The 19,308-nt window shown below is 65.0% G+C and overlaps 2 protein-coding genes across 2 annotated transcripts; both read right to left on the bottom strand.

Moving 5' to 3' along the window:
• Positions 1-1,115: 1,115 nt before the first annotated feature.
• On the bottom strand, positions 1,116-2,755 carry FOXS1 (forkhead box S1). The gene has a single exon (XM_069801553.1). The coding sequence runs from the start codon at positions 2,513-2,515 to the stop codon at positions 1,175-1,177; it is 1,341 nt and encodes a 446-aa protein (XP_069657654.1). The 5' UTR covers positions 2,516-2,755; the 3' UTR covers positions 1,116-1,174.
• Positions 2,756-3,467: 712 nt separating this feature from the next.
• DUSP15 (dual specificity phosphatase 15) lies at positions 3,468-19,192 on the bottom strand. Its single transcript, XM_069778570.1, has 19 exons — positions 18,701-19,192; positions 16,954-16,987; positions 14,629-14,711; positions 14,134-14,183; positions 13,391-13,465; positions 12,743-12,914; positions 12,361-12,569; positions 10,153-10,266; positions 9,101-9,250; positions 8,704-8,950; positions 8,080-8,238; positions 7,134-7,379; positions 5,894-6,083; positions 5,648-5,691; positions 5,250-5,352; positions 4,815-4,916; positions 4,335-4,730; positions 4,053-4,171; positions 3,468-3,937 (listed from the first exon to the last, which is right to left on the bottom strand). The coding sequence occupies exons 1-19, from the start codon at positions 18,719-18,721 to the stop codon at positions 3,797-3,799; spliced, it is 2,655 nt and encodes an 884-aa protein (XP_069634671.1). The 5' UTR covers positions 18,722-19,192; the 3' UTR covers positions 3,468-3,796.
• Between the last annotated feature and the right edge of the window lie 116 nt (positions 19,193-19,308).

Raw genomic sequence — 19,308 nt, 5'->3', positions numbered from 1 at the left:
CCCACCAGCCTGGCATCTTCCCACTGTGCCCACCCTGGGGCTAGCTGTGCTGTGGGGTCCGGGCATTACTGCTCCTGGGGTCCCCCCTGTCCCAGCCCGGGGTGGGCAGGTTGGGGACATGGGCACGGGCACAGCCCCCTGCTTTGCCAGCATCACTCTGGCCCCGCTCCAGCACTGCAGACATGCTGGCCTGGCTGTCCCAGCGTGCCTGGGAAGGGGCTGGCGGCCAGGCCCCAGCCTGGGGCTGTGTGGGGACCCCCGCCTGCTCCGGTGTCCCCCAGCCCAGCCGGCCGGGGCAAGCCCCCCATGCCCAGCCCCGTGCCAGCAGCGGTGACTCAGCCGGTGCCTCCTTACGGGCAGCCGCCCGGCGTGATTCAGTTCGGAGGAATCTGCTTTCCTAGACCGTTCCCATCACAGCCGCAGCCCCTGGCACAGCCCGGCTCCGAGGGGTGCCCTGGCTTCAGGGTGTCTGCAGAGCCCTGGTGGGAGCCCGGCCAGGCATCGGCACAGCCCTGAGCAGGGACAGAGAGGGGAGGGAGCCCTGTCCCCCCCAAAGCCGAGCACCCACACACTCTGCCACCTCCCCCCCGACGTCTCCCTGGGGCCACGCGTGTGCGTGAGCGGGGCCACGCGTTGAGGCTGGCGCTGGTTGTGCCATGTGTGGCACCCGGGGCGAAGCCAGGCATTTTGAGCGGTCCCAGGCGCAGGGAGGCAGCAGCAGGGCTCCGCGGGGGCTTGCTCCTGCCGCAGCACATCCCCCTGCCCTTCATGGACAAGATTCCTTCCTGCTGCCCCGGGATGGGGCTTTGGGGCTCCTGGCCCCGCGTTGCAGCAGGATCTTGTCCCCAGCATCTCCCAGGGATGCAGGACCTTGTCCCCAGCATCTCCCAGGGACGCAGGACCTGGACGCGGGTGCCCTGACCCTGGCCATGTCCCGTCCCCCCGTAACCTCACCGTTCAGCCGGTGATCACCGATGGAGGGGCCGACGGGGATGGGGGCTGCGCCGGGTGGCCTCGGGGACGCATGTCCCCCAGCCAGCACTGGGGCTGGGGCAGAGGGCCCCCAGCTCACCCCTGCCCACCCCGAGCAGGGCGCAGAGACCACAGAGGCAGCGTTGGGGAACGTGCTTTATTCGGTGCCGGGGCCGGGGGCGTCCCGGGGTGGACCAGTCCCTCACTCGAAGAAGAACATGCCGGGTGTCCGGTAGAGGCAAGGGGGCAGCCCCAGGGGGTAGCCGTTGCCCCCCTGCAGTGGGATCGTGCCCCCCGGCCCCCACGGCTCCTTCTGCTCGCCTGCCCGCGGCCCCGCGGCCCCGAAGGGTGGCTGGCGAGGGGTGGCGGGGGCCGGGGGGGCCGCGGCCAGGAGATGCTCCAGCGCCGTGCCGCACGGCCGCTCCTTCACGCAGAAGCTCAGCGCCTGCACCCGGCACTGGTAGCTGCCGCCCAGCGCCTCGGGCCCCGACCGGCTGAAGGAGCCAAAAACGGGCAGGGGGGGCTGCGCGTAGCCCTCCCCTTCTAGGAAGCAGGATGGGGGGGGCTTGCCCGTGCCCAGGAGGGTACCGGGGAACGTGGGGGGCACCTGCCCAAAGGGCTGGCCTGGCCCCAGCCCGGGGGCGGCCGGCTCCTCGCCTTCCAGCTGCCCCGGGGGGCTGCCTGGGGGGGCCGGGGAGTCCTGCGGGGGGTCCCTGGGCTGGGCGGGCAGCAGGGTGGGCAGCAGGGCAGGGTGCGGTGCCGGGCGCTCACCGGGCAGCGGGTACTGACCTGGCCGGGGCAGTTGCAGCGCCGCCGGGAGCCCCCCGAAGACAGTCTCCTTGGGCGGGCGGCTCTCCGGCGGGGCGAAGAACGGCCCCTTGGGCTGCGGCGCGTCCGGCAGGTACAGGCACGGCTGCCTGGCCTTGGGCAGTTGCCGCCGGGCGCAGGGTTCGGCGCACCCCGGTGCCCCGGCACCTTCGGGCAGCGCGGTGGGGCTCGGCAGGCGCCCCGTGGCCGCCGGCGAAGCGTAGCCCCCCTCCGCCTTCCCTTCCTCGGGCAGCGGGGCGGCTGGCTGCCCCTGCGCCCGGTGCCTGGGGGGCTTCCTGCGCCCCTCGTCCCCCTCGGCGCCCGGCGCGTCCCGGAGGCCCCTCTTCCTGGTGAAGCGCCGGCGGCGCCGCAAGAAGCTGCCGTTCTCGAACATGTTGTAGCAGTCGGGGTCGAGCGTCCAGTAGTTGCCCTTGCCGGGCTTCTTGTCGTCGCGGGGCACCTTGACGAAGCACTCGTTAAGGGAGAGGTTGTGGCGGATGCTGTTCTGCCAGCCCTGCTTGTTCTCGCGGTAGAAGGTGAAGCGGCCCATGATGTAGCGGTAGATGCCGCTGAGCGTGATGCGCTTCTCGGGCGCGCTCTGGATGGCCATGGTGATGAGGGCGATGTAGCTGTAGGGTGGTTTGGTGGCCTCGGGGCTGGGGAAGGAGCCGCCGGCCGGCTCGGGGGCCGGTGGACCGCGTAGCGCCGCGTCGCCGACGGGGAGGTCCGGCTGCATCCTCCCGGCCAGCCGCAGCCCTCCCGTGCCGCCGCCGCTCCCGCTCTGCCGCACGGCCCCGGCACGGCCCCGTTAAAACCCGCCAGCGGCCCAACCTCCCGCGCCCGGCCGGCGAGGGGGCGGCGGGCCCCTCCTCTGCGGGGCCGCCCAGGGCGGAGCGGGGCTCTGCCGTCCAGCGTTGGTCCCTGTGGACGGACGGACGGACACGCCGCCAAGGCCTGCGGCCAGCAGCCGGCGGCCCTGGCGCTGGCACGGCCACGGCCTCCCTGGGGCAGAGGCGGGCAGCGCTGGCCTCGGCCGAGTCCCAGGCACGGCCCCCGGCTCCCCCAGCCCCTCTTCCCACGGGAGGTTCCCACGACCTGGGTCTCATCCTGCCCTGCCCATGGTGCACAGCTGGGCCTCGGCCAGGGATGGCGGGGGGCTGAGAGGGGTGCTGCTGGCGGGGCTGGGGCTGCTGACAGCCCTCGGTTCATCACCCACCCCCTGCCCACCCCAGCGACTCGACCCCTGCCCCCAGCCTGGGGTTGTGCCAGATCCTGTGCACCGTCCCAGATCTCTGCTCCATGCCGGGTCCCCACACCGCGCCCAGCCGGGATGTTGACTCCAGGGTGCAGCATGGCCTCCCAACTCCCAGGATCCCACTCATTCCGCTCACCAGGGGAAACTGAGGCACGGGCAGCGAGTGCCTTTAGGACAGGCTCCTACGTTGCCGGGTCGGCAGAGCAGCTAATGGGCACCTCACCGCTGCCTGCAGCCCCTGCCAAGGGGCCAGGACCCAGCACAGGACAGGTCTTGAGCCAGCACATAGGCAAGGGGGTCAGCTCATGCTGTCCCCTGCGGCTGGGGCTGAGCTGGCTTTGCCCGCAGCATGAGGCTCTGCCAGGGCTTGGCTCCCCCCAGCTGCCCATGCCCCCCTCGGTCTGGCGCCAGCCCCTCACGCCGGAGCCAGTGGTACCGAAACACAACCTTTATTTCTAAGGTTTGCGAACGGCGAGTCCCGGCAGTGCAAGGCACGAGGACGGAGCTGGCTCTGTCCCGGCTTACCAAACAAGCACACAAAAATCCCACCTGGGTGGCTCCCGGGGAATAAATCCAGTGACCTGCGCAGGGACGCCAGCCGTCCGCCCGCCCCGGCCAGCGCCCGCCCGTGTCCGGCCCCGCAGCGCCGACTGCCCCGTGCACACCGGCTCGTGGAACGTGGCCAGAGCGGGGCCGTGGGGCAGCAGAGCATCCCGCTCCGAGGCTTCCTTGCGACTGGTCTCTCCTCCTGCCTGTCCAGGCTCAGGGCTGGCAGAGCTGTTTGAGGACGCGGATAATGTGGCTGGAAGCACCGGGGGTGCAGGGCTGGGGGGAGTCATGGAGCAGCATCGGCCCCATGCGCTGGGCGTGATGGAAGAGTTCCCGCGCGAACACCGGCTCCACCTGCGGAGGCATAGAACCGACGGAGAACAGGCACGGGTCCGTGTGCCCCCCAACTGTGGTGGCCCTGGCACCCAGCTCGGTGCCGCTGCGAGCGCCAGCCCCGGTGCATACTCACGTGGGCCATGATGAGCTTCTGGAAGTGGTGCCTGGTGCTGGTGGGGTACTCCTCCCCGAAGCACAGGTGGATCTGGTACTGTGGCGTGGGCTGCCCGTGGCTCAGGTACCCCCGCAGCTCTGCAAGACACCGGATCTGTCAGGGGACACGAGGTCCCCGCAGCCCCACAGCCCACAGCAGCCGTGCCAGGGCAGGAGCTGACCCTGTTCCCGAGGGGATCGGGGTCTCCCGGGGCAGGGTCCAGCAGACCCCGTGCGCCCGGGACGGAGGGCGGGCACTTACGCTGCAGGAACTGCTGCGTGTCCAGCAGCTTGTAGGTCTTCTCCCTCTCCAGCTTGTTGGGCCAGTCCCTGTGCGGGGCCAGCGGCCCGTTCCAGTACACCCTGCCCTGGCACTGGCGCTTCATGAAGACCCCCTCGGGCGCTACCCACAGCAGCACACCGCGCTCCAGGTGGGGCAGGAGCCGTTCCAGCACGTCGGTCATGCCAGCCACCCGGCCACTGCTACCGAGCGCCCGCGGCGGGGGGAACTCGATCTGCTCCATGCAGGAGGGGCCGTAAAGGCGCTCGCTGTCGGCTGGCACGGCGCGGGAGGTGATGCGGCAGCCCTCGGCCGTGCGGGTGGTGACTTCCTTCACCAGCACGTCGCAGTAGTAGAGGCGGATGTGGAGCCAGCAGTCTGGGGAGAGGGGATGGTCAGCTCACGGGTAGCCCGGTCCAGGGGGGGCCACCCAGGGCACTGCCTGGCCAGCACGGCTCCTACCTGAGTGGTTGACGTCCTCCACGGGGAGGTAGGACGGGGGTCCGGGGAGGAGGTGGCCGTGGGTCGGGTTCCAGCCGTAGAAGACTCCCCTCACGTGGTACCCTGGGCCCGGGCAAGAGATGAGGTGGTAAAGGGACACGGGCAGCTGTCCCCGAGGGCTCCCGGGTGCTGTCCTGGCCCCAGCCCCTGGGCCAGATGGGCGGCAGGGTCCTTTCCACCACTGCTGCTCGTTACTGGACCTCATTAAAGCTCCTAAGTGCATGATCAAGTGGCTTCGCTGGGGCAGGGAGGGAGTCCCCAGCCCTGGTCTCCATCCCCGTGGGCATTGCCTGCACAAGGGACGGTGCGCAGGGCTGCGGAGAGCGGGGTTGCTCCCGCTAGGCAGCGTGTGCTCCCTGCCCCCAGCCCCATCCCGCTGCCAGGGACCCTCCTCACCTCGCTCGGCTGGGTGGGCAGAGAGCAGCGGCAGCAGAGACACATGGCACTTCTCCATCCTGCCCTTCTGGTTTTCATGCTCCGGACTCTCCACAGCGGTGCCCTGGGGAGGAGAGCGGCTGCGGTGAGGACGGAAGCAGGAGCGGGGAGTCCTGAGCCGGCTCCTGCCTCCGCCATGGACCCTGCATGCCGGCGGATCCCCGGCCTGAGTCTGGCAGCTGCATGGCACAGGGGACCTGTAGTGATGCTCGAGGGAGCCAGCTGCCCAGCGGGATGGACGCGGGCAGCGTGCATGCAGGGGAACAGCCAGCGGATGAGGGGGGATTTGGGGGTCCCACCTTCTCCAGCCCGCAGGCAGCTCCTGCGGCGGATGGCACGGGGCGTGGGGGCTGGCTCACCTGCTGATCCTCGCCGGCTGGGGACTGCGTGTCACCATCCTTCTCTGCAGAGAGCAAGGAAAACCAGATGACCCCCTGGGCAAACAGCAGGAACGGCCCCTGGGAAGGCGCCTGGCTGCCCAGGACACCCAGAGAGGAAGAGGAGTAGGGAGGAGGGGTGATGCCTGCAGGACATGGAGCTCGTACAGGCACAGTGCATGCATCAGCCCCAAGTCTGGCGCAGGAGGAGGGATGGCAGGGATGTACCTGCATCCCGGGTGCTGTCGGACACGATCTGGTACACCTTGTAGGGCTCGGAGATGTCCAGCTGGCTTCGCTCGGGCACCTCCTGGAAGTCGGTGCTCTTGTTGAGGGCGCAGCGGAGACGGGTCTTCCAGGTGGAGGGGTCGGCCTTGTCTGTCCCCTCGTGGTACTTGCCCTTGTAGACGGCCCAAGCCTGTCAGGCAGAGGATGCCCTGCGCTGTGGGGGCTGCCTGTGTCCTGGCTCCCCGCTCCACTGTCCAAGGGGGCCCACTGGGGTACGAGTCCACCAGGGCTGGGTGGGGGGCAGTGGGGAGCCGGGGTTGTGTGTCCTGGGGGGCTGCAGAGAGCTGGGTGGTGGGGGTCCTAGGAGTATGCACGGAGCCAGGCAATAGGGAGCCCTAGGGGTGGGCACAGAGCTGGGGGCAGGGGAGTCCCAGGGGTGCTCATGGAGCCAAGTGGGGGGGTCCTCGGGGTATGCACAGAGCTGGGCAGTGGGGAGCCCCGGGGGTGCACATGGAGCCAGGCGGGGGGGTCCCGGGGGTGTGTACGAAGCCAAGTGAGGGTCCTAGGGGTGTGCACAGAGCTGGGCAGTGGGGAGCCCTGGGGGTGCACACGGAGCCGGGCGGGGGGGTCCCGGGGGTGCGCACGGAGCCAAGTGAGGGTCCTAGGGGTGTGCACGGAGCTGGGCAGTGGGGAGCCCTGGGGGTGCGCACGGAGCCGGGCGGGGGGGTCCCGGGGGTGCGCACGGAGCCTAGTGGGGGTCCTAGGGGTGTGCACGGAGCTGGGCAGTGGGGAGCCCCGGGGGTGCGCACGGAGCCGGGCGGGGGGGTCCCGGGGGTGCGCACGGAGCCTAGTGGGGGTCCTAGGGGTGTGCACGGAGCTGGGCAGTGGGGAGCCCCGGGGGTGCGCACGGAGCCGGGCGGGGGGGTCCCGGGGGTGCGCACGGAGCCTAGTGGGGGTCCTAGGGGTGTGCACGGAGCTGGGCAGTGGGGAGCCCCGGGGGTGCGCACGGAGCCGGGCGGGGGGGTCCCGGGGGTGCGCACGGAGCCTAGTGGGGGTCCTAGGGGTGTGCACGGAGCTGGGCAGTGGGGAGCCCCGGGGGTGCGCACGGAGCCGGGCGGGGGGGTCCCGGGGGTGCGCACGGAGCCTAGTGGGGGTCCTAGGGGTGTGCACGGGGCCAGGCAATAGGGAGCCCCGGGGGCGGTCACGGAGCCGGGCGGGGGTCCCGGGGAGCCCGGGGTACCTTGAAGAGCGCGGCGTCCTGCTGCTGCCGGTAGTCCTGCTTGGCCGCGTGTTTCCAGGGGATGCGGAAGAGCGTCCGGTGCCGGTTCTCCCAGCGCAGCCCCGGGTACCGGCCGCTGTCGATCTGGGCGATGAGCCACTCCTTCAGCCGCATGGGTGCCCCCGGCTCCGCCATCGCGGCCCCTCGCCTGGCCCGGCCGCCCCGAGGGAACGTGCCGGGGCGGTGAAAGCGAAAGCACGGCTCCGGCTTTCACTTTCCTTTTCCCGCCCAACACCGCGGGCTCTGGCTCTGCCGCCAGGCAGGGGCGGGCGGGACACACGGGGCAACCCGCGGGAGAGGGGACGGAGCCACCCGTGGGAGAGGGGACACCCACCTCACATCCACAGGAGAGGAGACGAGGCCACCCACGGGAGAGGGGACACCCACCTCACATCCACAAGAGAGGGGATGGGGCCACCCAGCGGAGAGGGGACACCCACCTCACACCCACGGGAGAGGGGACAGGGCCACCCACGGGTGAGGGGACACCCGCCTCACATGCACAAGAGAGGGGATGGGGCCACCCGCGGGAGAGGGGACACCCAGCTTGCACCCACAGGAGACGGGACAGGGCAGCCTACAGGAGGGGGACGGGCACCTCGCACCCATGGGAGAGGGGACAGGGCACCAGAAAGCACAGGGGACTTCGCTGCACCCCTCCGGGGTGCTCCCTCTCAGACTTTCAGGGCTCCCACACCCTCCCTGCAGGGAACAAGGGACCCTCCTCTCCCCTCCTTCTGCTTTGGGGACCAGGACATCTCCCTGCCCAGGGCCTGTGTGCCCTCCTGGGACCAGCACCTCAGCCCACGGGTGTGGGGAGGTGCGGGAACAGGCATGGGGTTTCCAGGTTGGTGTGAGCAGTGACGTTGCCCCATCTCTCGAATCTCTCCTCCGCTCTAACACTCACATCTGCCTTGCGGGGCTCCGGGTGCTGAGTCGAATGGGAACCAGGTGGGAAGGCCTGAGAGCTGTGCCAAGGGCTGCCGGGGACCGGTGAAGGAGCCTGACTCATCCCGCGCCCATGCCAGCTCCCTGCTGGCCCAGGGGTTCCTGGCAGAAGCCGTCCCTGCAGAGGAGACACCAGTGCCCATGGTCATGGCTCTTCTGGGCACCAGCCTTCCCACGCCTCGGGAAATGGCTTCCCGCGCCTGCACTGCTCTGCGGGGAGGTGGGTGCTTGTGTTGGTGCACACGTGGGTGAGATGGACGTCAGCACTGGGAGAGGGCTGGGCCCAGCACAGGGTCCCAGACAGCCCTTTCGCTCCTGGCTGGCTCCTGAGCATCCTTCCTCAATGCCACCGCTACCAGGAGGGTCTGTCCCTCTCTCCTTCCAGTGAGGAGCCCAGCTCAGCTGTCCTTTCAGGAGGAAGAGGGATTTCACCTCACGTGGGGCAGGGATGGAGCTGGCTGATACCAAACACCGCCCGGCTGCCCTTGCACAGGGCTGTGCTGGAGCAGGGCTGGCGATGTGACCCCCCCACCCATCCCACCAGCAGGGCACAGGCTGGGTGGGCTTTACCCTCTGGTCTCACTGGTACGCCCTGGAGTGACAGCGGTGTCAGCTCCTCCATCACTGCTGCAGAGTCACATGTTGCTGTGCGGGGAAACCCAACTCTTCCACCCAGCCCACAGCCCACCAGGTCTCCTTTTGCAGCCCGCTGGGTCTCCTTTTGCAGCCCGCTGGGTTTCCTTTCCAGCTCTGAGTCAGAGAAAGTCACCTCTCTCAGGGAGGAGAGATGAAGCTCCCAAGAGCTGGCAAGCTGCTCGGGGCTGCGAAGCCTCGAAATGAATAAGCAGCGGCACAGCGCCCAGCCCCGGGCTTTTCCAAAGTACATGGGGACGGGGGCTCAGCCGCGTGGCACAGTGGGCACAGGGGGCCATGCAGGTGCCTACGAGCCAGGCACGCTGGCAGGAATTTGCTTTCCTTACCGAGCCTGTCCGTGGCCCCTTTGCCGCAAAGCAAAGCCCACCCGCCCTGCCTGCGCCCGTTCGGGGTGCGGGGCCGCAGCTAACCGGGGGTCTGCCTGCAGCGCGGCTCTCCCTGCCTGGGAGGAGGAGGAGGAGGTGGCGATGCCAGCACTGTGGCTCAGAGTGCCAAGAGCTGAGGGAGTCCCGGTTCGAGGAGAGGGAGATGGGTGGCATGTAGGACCCCCCTGGCCCAGCCAGCGTTGGGCCATGCTCGCCCTTGCCCTGGCAGCCCGCGGCCATCCTGCTCGGTGCTGCCATAGCCAGGCTGGCAGCCCGCCGTGCTCGGGGCAGCGCAGGAAGCCGCTCTGCTCTCCGCACCACCCCAGCGAGAAGGGGATTTCCAGCCCGCTGCGCCTTTGCTGGGGCAGCACCCTGGCCATCCCTGAGACCCTTGTCCAGGCAACCCATGGGCTGTGTTCTGGGAAAAGGGTCCGGGACTGACAGATGGAGAATCCACACCTCCCCTTTCTGCTTTGGGAAGCGGGGTGATGGCAAGGGGTCATTGCACAGCCCCTCTCAACAGCTTGCGCTGATTACATCCAAGGCCGGGAGATGATTGTAGCTGCCAGCTCGTTAGCCAGCTCCAGCCCAACAGGATAAGCCTTTATCAGCCAGGGATTTCATCTTGTGTGACAGCCGCGTGGTGACGTGCAGGACCCGCGGGACCCTCAGGATCTAATTACCCCGGCATCAGCGAAGACGCTCAAGAGCCAGTTTCCCTGCTGTGCTGCTCCCTGCGCAGGGAAGGCGAAGCTGCTTAACCCTTAAACTTTTCACGCTAAAATGAGCTTCAAAAGGAGTCAAACATTAACTCGCAGCTAACCCTGCCCTCGCCTGGGTTTTTCCAGTTGTGCAAACCAGATCTGCCAGAATAAATACATTTTTATGTGCCGCAGAGCTGGGCTGGAGGTGCCATTGCTCAGTGTTTGGCCTCGCCGTGGGTTTACAGTGTGAACAGGGAAACCTTGGCTGTAAACACCTCGGCGCACAACGCGTCCCTGCATGGGACTGACGGGAGGGTGCAGCCATGCACGAGGCACATATCCATCCTGGGTCTGTGGTCCTGGTGTGCGGGGCCACCACTCTCCTGGGTGCTGGGGGGCCAAAGGGTGCTGGAGAGCCCTGGCCTGGGGGCAAGGGAGAGCTGGGAGGAGAGGGAGGACCCCATGGCGGAGGATGCAGGAGCAGTGGAGGATGGAGTAACCCCTGGTTACTCCGTGGGGTCAGCGTCTATCCAGCAAGGCGGGATTTGGGGTCCCAGCCTGCCTAGGTCACCCCAAGACAACACCGAGACCGGCAGGCAGGTGCTGGCAGCAGCGAGGAACCACAGCCCCGAAGCTCTGTGGAAGTGAAACAGGAGCGGGTGTGTGAGTCCTGCCGAGGGGCTGCTTACACAGGAACCTCCAGGCTCCCAGGAGCTGCGGCTGCGGCAGCCCCCTCCTAAATTACCCTCATGTAAATGAAAAGGGAGGCTTAGGGTGCCAAACGGTGGAGCATGGCATGGTACACCAGCTCCGGGCAGTGGGTATAACACCATCTCAGCCACCAGCCCCTCCTGTCCCTGCCGCTTCATGCACTTCTTTGCAGCACTCGCGGCACGGGGGGCCCGGCACTGCCCAAGCACTGGCATGGCCCACACCAAGGGACCCTTGGGACGCCCAGAGAGCTGCTCGCCTTCAGCCACAGCTTCCACACAAGGGTAAATGAGCGATTATTAATTACTGGTGGGCATGCCCTGTCCCACGCTGATGTCTCCTGGAAGCAGCCACGGCAGAGGCAGTCCCTGCTTCTCGGGAAGTTCCTTCACTCTGGGACCCCATGCCTGGCACCCCATAACATGCAGAGCTGGAAACCTTCGTGCAGGCACCTGTACCTGTCCCTGTCTGGCTACTGGGGGACACCCTGCCTCGTGAGAGAGGGTTGGCGGGGATGAGGGGGACCCCAGAACCACACTCTGGCTCCCAGCAGGGGAGATGCTGATGACCCAGCTGGGCATCCCCAGCATTTTCCCCACCTGGTGCTCTGCCCCAGGGAAAGCTGTGGATAGGACAGCTCTTGGGAGGAGCTGGGGCTTGTGGTGCTCAGCTGGTGCCTGTGGTGCTCAGCTGGTGCCAGGCTCCCAGTGCTCCCAGCAGCCGGAGCCAGCAGTCTCCTGAGCCTGGTGCTCCCGGACCCGGTGAGTGGAGAGGCTGCAGTGAAACAGGCTTCGCATGAGTGCCCACCAGCTGCTGCCCGACCTCTCCTGGAGCAGACCCTGACCCCACAGAGAGCCCTGCCATGGCACCCAGGTTTGTGGCCTCTCTTGTAACCTTCCCCCAGCCCACTTCTTCCCCAGTCCTCCCTGGGCTGCAGAAAGCAGCCAGCAGCAGCCTCCAGACCCACCCCACGCCAGGACCTTCCTCCTCAGCATCCCCCTTCTGATCCGGCCATCGCAGGGGAGTCAGACTGCACCCCAGGCAGACTGTGGAGAATAGGTGTTTATTACTTGGGGGACATAGAAAGTCTTTAAGCAAAATGGCTTAAGGCTCTGGTTTAGTGAGGTCTGGCCAGGTTAAACGCTTAGGTCCCACCTTTTAAAGATTGTGCCCTGGGATGGGTGGGAATGGGGTGCAATGGATTCCTAAAGCTACAGTGCTCGCTCAGGGCTTGTGCTTGGCTGGGCTGGAGCTGGACCCTTGCCTCGGAGCCGGTGTGGTGGCATTGTCTGCTAATGCACCCATGTGTTCCAGCTCCGCAGCCACCTCGGCTCTGGGACTTTGTGCTGCTGGTGGGAAAACCGCTCCGAGGGGAGAGCCGGCTCTCCTGCACCCTGTGCACCCCGAGGACCGTGCAGCAGGTACCCAAGCACTAAAGCTGCTGCTGGCATCACCTGGGTGCTGGCCCCATGGCAGGAGAGATCCCCTCTGTCGCTCTGCCCTGAGCAGGAGCCTGCAGTGACCTGGGGGGCAGAGACCTGCGCCTTTCACCAGGCGTCCCTAATACACTGGATACGAAGAGGCTGAGCCCACCGAGCGCTACAGAGCCCGGCAGTGCATGCGAATCTCTCCCCAAGAGCTGAAAGCCGGGACAGAGAATGGCACGCTCACACCCCAGAAGAGAAGAAGGAGCTGGGCTTGGCACAACTCCCTTGCAAAGTGTTCCCCCAGCCCGCTGTGCTGCGGCTCCTTCGTCTCTCCCAGGCTGTTGGGTGATTCTTGCTGCTCTCCCTTGGCTGGGGTCACTTCAGACAAGCCGGGATGCAGGAGAACGTCCTCTTCACCCGCAGCAGGAAGGGAGTCGTGGTCCTGATGTCTCTGGCTCTTGGGACCAGTCCTTGCCGAGGTCCCTCCGTCCTGGACGGTCCTCCTCTCCCTGCCGGCAGCAAGGCCTTTATTTCCTCCTCGTCGTTGAAAGGTGATGTCCCGTACCTCTGCTTCAGGTGCCTGCGGACCTGGGGAAGGAGGGGGAAGCAAACTAAGGTGCCTGTTTCCAATGGCAGGTCCAAGCCTGCTAGCAAGGGGAGTGGGGAATTAACCTGATCCCCTGGGGACCCGTCCTTGCTCTGAGACCCGTGAGCAGGCTCAGCAATGGAGCAAGAGGATGGGTGGCAGAGGCTGGTCCCACCTTGCGGGCTGCACCGCCGCCGAACTCAGCCAGCTGCTGCCTGAAGCCGGGATTGGGGTTGGCGACGGGCCGGACGGTTCGGACGGCCTCCAGCACCTCCTGGCAGCTCAGCTCCGTGACAGCCATGACGTAGGCGACAACCACGGTGGTACTGCGGGAGATGCCGGCGAGGCTGGCAAGGGAAAGGGCAGAAATGCTGCTGTCGGCGGTGCACCCTGACCTCATGCTTGCCCCTTCCTCCACCCCTGTGCTTCAGCTATTTCGGTTCCTCTTCTCCGAGAACTTGCTCTCCGGGAGGCCTGAGCCCTTCCAAGGTCCTCTCCATCAGTGCCTATAAATACCCACTCCTCCCTGGGGAAGCGAGAGCAGCGGCCGCTGCCTGGCCGCCTGCCCCAAACCCCACTCTTCCCACTCGCTCAGCTGCAGCAAAAAGCTGCCCCGTCTCCAGGGCTGCCTGGATCCCACTGGGTCTGAGTCACAAGCCGCAGCCAAGGGTGGATCCTGGGTGTATCTGTGGGTACGGAGCCCTCAGGCACAGGCTGGCTTTGATCAGGGGTCTGCAGCCAAAGCGGGGGCCTGGGGGCTGGATCTTTTCTTCTCTGCTCTGCTGGGGGGACATGGCATCAGGCATGGGGAAAGAAGTGTTACCAGTGGACGAGGCAGTTCCCTCCGTGCAGGCGACACTGGTGGATAAAACTGATGCATTCCTTGAAGTGCCTCTTGCTAGCAGGAAAAATAAACCAGACAGAATAAGGACTTCAGGGGCAGAACAGGATTTTTAGGCTTCAGGCAGAGCAGCCCTGCGCGTTTGAGGATGAAGCATTAACGTAAGCTGCCCGCTGCTTTACAGGCTGAGACCTGAGCAGCTCACTGCTGTTGTTTCCCAAGGGAAGGCGCATGGGCCAGCTCATGCTGTGCTGGGGACAGGAGCGGGTGCCGCTGTGCTGGGACATGTGGGGCTGCCCGGCTGCCCTGGGACTCGTGTGCCTTGTGCTGAGGCAGCAGGAGCTTGGCTGCTCACACTTCCAGCCGTGCTGGTGCACTTGGCCAGCTCCACACCCCTTAGCTGCTCTTCCTCTCTCCCCCCCTCCAGGCACCTCTCAGGGGGATGCTCGCTTCTCCTCTCCATCAGTGCTGCAGAAGGGCTGTCCCTCGCCTCTCTCTAGGGCTGGGACCTGGTCCCCGGCAGTTACTGAGCTGGGATGCTCTCAGGGTCCAGAGGTGATCCCCAGCACTGGGGCATCGTGCCTCCAGCCCGTGGGTCGCTGCGCTTGAGGAGCTGGAGGCACCTCAAGGGCTCGGGGTGCCGTGAGCCCTCACCCCTGTTCGCCCTGCAGACCCCAGCCCTCCCGTGTGCCCCAAGCCGGTCCTGACCTCCCCGGGGTACTCACATGTTGGCCTCAGGGGTGTCGGGCAGGGGGATGCGGAGGTAGGTAATGTCCTGGAAGACACAAAAGGAAGAGGGGAAACTCGGGTGTTGTGGTCGGGGTGTCACGCATGCATGCAGCCGATCTGGCAGCACCTTTGCTCCTCGCCCCAGTGCCGCCTGCGGGGCTTCGCTCCCCCAACACAGCATCCCTCTGTATGGGGACAGGGTCACTCTCTCCCTTGGCAAGGGGAGGGCAGTGGGGGACAGACGGCTCATGGGAGGAAGTGGGAAACAAGATGAGGCTGGAGAGCTGGAAATTGTTTCCCATTAGCATTCAAGGCCAGGTTATAGTCACAAGACGGCCAGTTTCCCATGCCACGGGGGCTGCCCAGCTCCTCTGGGACTACTGACCGGGGAGAGCCGTACGTGCCGTGGGATGCTCAGAGGGGGAAGGAAGATGCTGCAGCATGGAAGGAGCTGCAGGATCTACACAGTGGCGCCTGGCACGGGACCCTACCTGCAGCAAGGGCTGGGGAGATTCATGGATTGAAACGATGTGGGTGATCTTGTTCCGACTTAGCTGCTCCAGGTCTTTGGCATCTAAAGGATAAAACTAGATATTAGCATGTATTCATTTCTTACCCTTCTCTTCCCACAAGTGCATCTGCCGTGCTCCTGCAGAAAGACACCATGCAAAGCTATGCTCCAGAGGATCAGCTGCATCACACCCCCCATGTGCAGCGGCACAGACATGGGCAAATACTCAAATGCACCCTGGAAATCTGGAACACAAACCCCATGATACCAAACCAGAGACCTCCTCCCTCCGAAGGCACTTGACCTTGCTGCTTGTGCTGGGGTCAGCATTCACATCTGCATGGAAAAACTCCCTCTTTTGCAAGCAGGCAGCTTCCCGCCTGCCTGTACTTGTCCCCAGCTTGGGGAGGAGAAGCACGCTCTGCCTGCACCTCCCCGGTGCAAACATGCACATAGCAATGGGACTTAACCGCAGCCTGAGGGATCTGCTTTATCTTGTGAACTACAGGAGTGGAGCTGCAGCAATTTGTATCAACCCTGAGTTTGGCTCAGTCTGAGCTCCCCTTTAGCACCCAAGGGAGCTGTGGAAAACACCTGAAGGGCAATTCGCAGCGCTCTACGTGTATCCTCTGCAATTGCATGCACAGAAACCAGGTATCCTCGGCTTTCTGAGGTAATGACCTGCTTCTCACTAATGCTTCAGCATCCCTGGCTGTGATCCTGGTCATTGGTTCAGCACAGCGGTTGTTACGCTGGGAGGGGAGCATGACTGTCTTGCTGGCTGAGCAGCTTTGTAGCCATCTCCCTTTCATGCCACGACCAGCGGATGCTGCACAAGCTGCGGGAGAGGAGGAGTAACATTTTCCCATCTCGTCACTTTGGGTTTCTAAGCTTTCACATGGTGTAAAACCTTGGCTTGGGAATCTAGACCGCAATGTGCTAATGGCATGATGTGAATTTTAATAGGAGGGAGTCTTGAGAGAGATGCTCTGCGGGCGAGCCGTGCCATGTGCCGGTGGGGAGGGAGGTGGGAACCCTCGTGGGAACCCACACAGCACCCGCCACTTTCCCACCTGCCTCGGGCAGGCAGAGTGACAGCAATTAGTGACACCGGCATGGAGACTTACAGTGGCTGGAAAAGCTTTCAGATGAAGAAAATATCTCTGTGGGCAGACAGACCTTAACGTAGCAGGCCTGAAATCTCTGTTGTCACCCTGGATTGCTTGGTAGAGCGATGCTCAGGTGGCAGCAGGCCAAGACCCCACATCAGTGGTTACTCGCAGGAACCCCCGTGATGAACCTGGGAGCCAGGTACCCTTGCCCCTCTGCTCCCAGCAAGCTACAGCCCCCCCCAGCCCACCCCAAGGTGCTCCATGGGGCGCAGGGAGCACAGGGCTGCCACTCAGGCTCCAATGACATTTTCTTACCAATTCACACCAGTGGCTTTAAACCTTCTCAGCACTTACAGCCAGAATCAAGCTGCCAAAAGAGCCATTAGGGAGGCAGGAGCACTAATAAATGCTGGTTTGTCATGGCAGATGCCAGTACTTGGTCATGAATTGTCCCCTGACAATGAAAACCCCTTAAAATAGTGAATTGGTGTGAGAAGGGGTGACTCTGCCTCTGGGAGAAATTCCCTCCTGAGGGTGGGCAGCCCTGTCCTGCATCTCCTACAGCTGTAAAACTGAGGTGCATCACCCTGAGCGGCTCCGGTCCTGCTCCTTCACGCTGCTGTGGCACCACAGCTCCTCTGCTCCTGGCACAGGATCCATGCCAGCTTGAGCACATGGCACAGCCCACCCCAGCGGGTGAACTCCCACAGGACTCGGGAGAGGTTTGAAAGCAAAGCCTGGCTTGCCCTGTGCCACCCCATGTGCTCCCATCCCCTCCCAGCCTGTCCAGCTCACTGCCTCGTGCAGGGCAAGTGGGACGGGGGTTCCCGGTTGCGAGGGCTTCCCGGTCCCAGCCGGTGGTGTCATGTCAGGGGTACATCTTGCTGGGCACCGCTGGGACCTTTCCTGGCAAGGCCACGTCCCCCGCCTCAGCCCCTTCCCCGCCGTGTGTCCTGAGAGCTCAGGGCAGCCATTGAATAAGGAAACCAAAGCGAAGGCAGAGGGTTTCTGCCTGGCATTTCCCCCTGGTGCCCCCACTCTCGCTGCTGCCAACACAAACCGAGTGGCAGAGCGGAGCGCGTGGTGGGCGCTGGCAGGGCATCGGGCAGCGTTTGCAGGCAGGGAGGGACGAACTCAAGCAAGCCCAGCTGCCCGGCTGGAGGACATCTCTGCGGCGGCAGGGCTCCGCTTACCGATGAAGTTCCCAAGGTAGAGGCCAGGGAGGATCTGCGGGACACAAGGAGAAGTGGCAGCGTGAGCAGCAGCCTTGTGCTGTGGTACCCACCATGCTGGCATCCCCCATGGAAAGCAGCAACCTCGGCCGTAAAGGCCAAAGTTCTGCCATTAACGTGATCGTCACCAGCCCCAAGGCAGCAGTGGTGCTGGTGCAGCTGAACCTGCACACTCCTGGGGCTGCTGCTGCTTTGGCATCCAGCATGTGGAGCTGGGTGTAAGCCCTGGCACCCCGACCTGCGCAACCGCGCGGTGCTGCATCCTCACGGATGTTGGGAGTTGGCCACGGCTTTTTTGTTGCTCTTTTTGCTTATTATGAATAAATTCTTTGTCAGAGCCCATTATCTGAGCTCAGCAAACTGCATACGCCTCCATACAGCCTTGGACTAGACCCATGACCTGCGGATGTCCTGCTGTCCGAGGGATGGGGAAGCAACAGGCACAGAGGAGCCTGGGGAGGATGCAGTGGTCCCTCTCCCAGCCCCAAGCTCTGCTCCTGTCGCTTTGAGCTGCAGGGAGTCCATTTCTAACAGCCCAGGAACAGATTGCTCTGGACACCAGGTCTTCATGTTATTTTCCTTGTGAAATTCCACTTCTCATGATGAAAAGATAATTACTTGACATTGCCTCTGTTAATAGCACTGCAGATGCAGAAGCAGGATATCTTGCATCCCTTATTATCCAGAGCTATTTTATATTTCCCCTCTCTCCCAGCCTGGGCAGCGAGGCTCCCTGGGCTGTTCACCCCCACGTCCAGCCAGTTCCCCTCCAGCTTCTCCCTGCTGCGACGTTTGGTGCCCAGGACCTGGGCAGGTGGAGGTGATTTCCACCAGCACAGCTCACAGTCATCTCACTACCCACGTTTGGAAACATTTCTCTTGGCTGAACAGCTTTGGGAGGGTTTTTTCTTATGATTCCTAAGATTTTAGATGAATTTTCTATCGACAGGGCGCCTTTAACTTGCAGCTGCGGCACCGAGAGGACCGGGTAGGAGAGCGCCAGTTAGCAAGGGCAGCTCCCAAGGGCAGGACACGGAGCCATGAATAACGGCACATTCCCGTCCCCAGCACCCTTCTGACCCACTCCTCGCTGGAGGAAACGGGGCAGTACAGCCCTGTCTGCAGCTCTGGGCACTTCCCCAGATAACAAGCAATTAAGGGTGTTTAAAGCTTAGGACCCGGAGATTCTTGCAGGAAGATGTATCTGTTCAGCTGTGACAGGGAGAAGCTCAAACAACCATAAAATAATGCCCGTCCCCTCCGCCCAGTGATGCTGAGCCCCACGCGCAGCCCGGCCCCACTAAGCGGGGGGTGCGGGACCGCTGGGCTTGGGGTCGCAGAGGGCTCCCGGTGTGTGCTCAGGAGCTGGTGCCTGGGGTTTAAAGACATTGGGAAAGAGTCCACCCTTCCCTCGGAGGGGACTCGCTGTCACTCCTGCCCTCCACACCCCCCGGGCAGCTCTGGGGACGAGCCCCAGCTGCCGGCTGGCGCAGCATCCCTGCCTGCATCTCCTCCGATTTCGCTCCACCAGCAGGTAAACAAGCTGCCTGGCGGCCGAGCCCTGTGCCGGATCCGGTGCCGGCAGGTGAAACGCTGCTTGGCGTGGCAGAGCGAGCCGCCAGGCAAGCGTCTCCCACCTCCAACGCCGGGACAAGCCACCCTGGCATGGCCGGCCCTGCAGAGCAGCCACCCCAGTGCTCCCCATTACCTGGCTCATGCCGTTTCCCATGGCCGGCAGCGGGCGCCGCGGGGGGGGACGGGGCGCGGGTGTCCTTGTCCCCAATGCTGCCGTCCTCCCCGTCCCCAGGCACAGCCGCCGTCCCCGCTCTGGACGCTTCCCGGTCAGGTTTCCGTCATGAAGAGCTCGGGTCCCCCGGGATCGCTGCCCGCGGCGGGCAGGTTCGTACCCAGCACGGTGAGGCCGAGGTGGTGGCGGCCGTGCCGGGGCGCAGAGGGGACCTCGGCCGCCGTCCTCCGCGGCTTTTGCCGAGGCCTTCCCTGGCTGCTCCGGCGATGCCGCGCACCGGCTGCCGCTCTCGCCTGGAGCAGACAAAGGAGGAGAAACTCCCCCTCTGCGCCGTGGCGTGGGAGCGTGGGGGCCGCGCCGGCTGCCGCCTGTCGCCGCTGCCCGCCGCGGCCGCACAAGGCTGCAGTGTTGGGAGAAGAACAAAACCTTTGTCCCGTTCCATCAAGGAAGGTCTGTGCGGCCACGCGGCGAAGCGCCCGGCGGCATGCCCACCCCTGCCTGCGCCATGCCCACTGCTGCCTGCGCCATGCCCGTCCCTGCCTGCACCATGCCTGTCCTTGCCTGCGCCA

The sequence above is a fragment of the Haliaeetus albicilla genome, chromosome 2 (assembly GCF_947461875.1).
Source record: "Haliaeetus albicilla chromosome 2, bHalAlb1.1, whole genome shotgun sequence".
Lineage (NCBI taxonomy): Eukaryota > Metazoa > Chordata > Aves > Accipitriformes > Accipitridae > Haliaeetus > Haliaeetus albicilla.
Note: the sequence above shows the minus strand (reverse complement) of the source record. Positions and strands in the feature narration are given on the sequence as shown.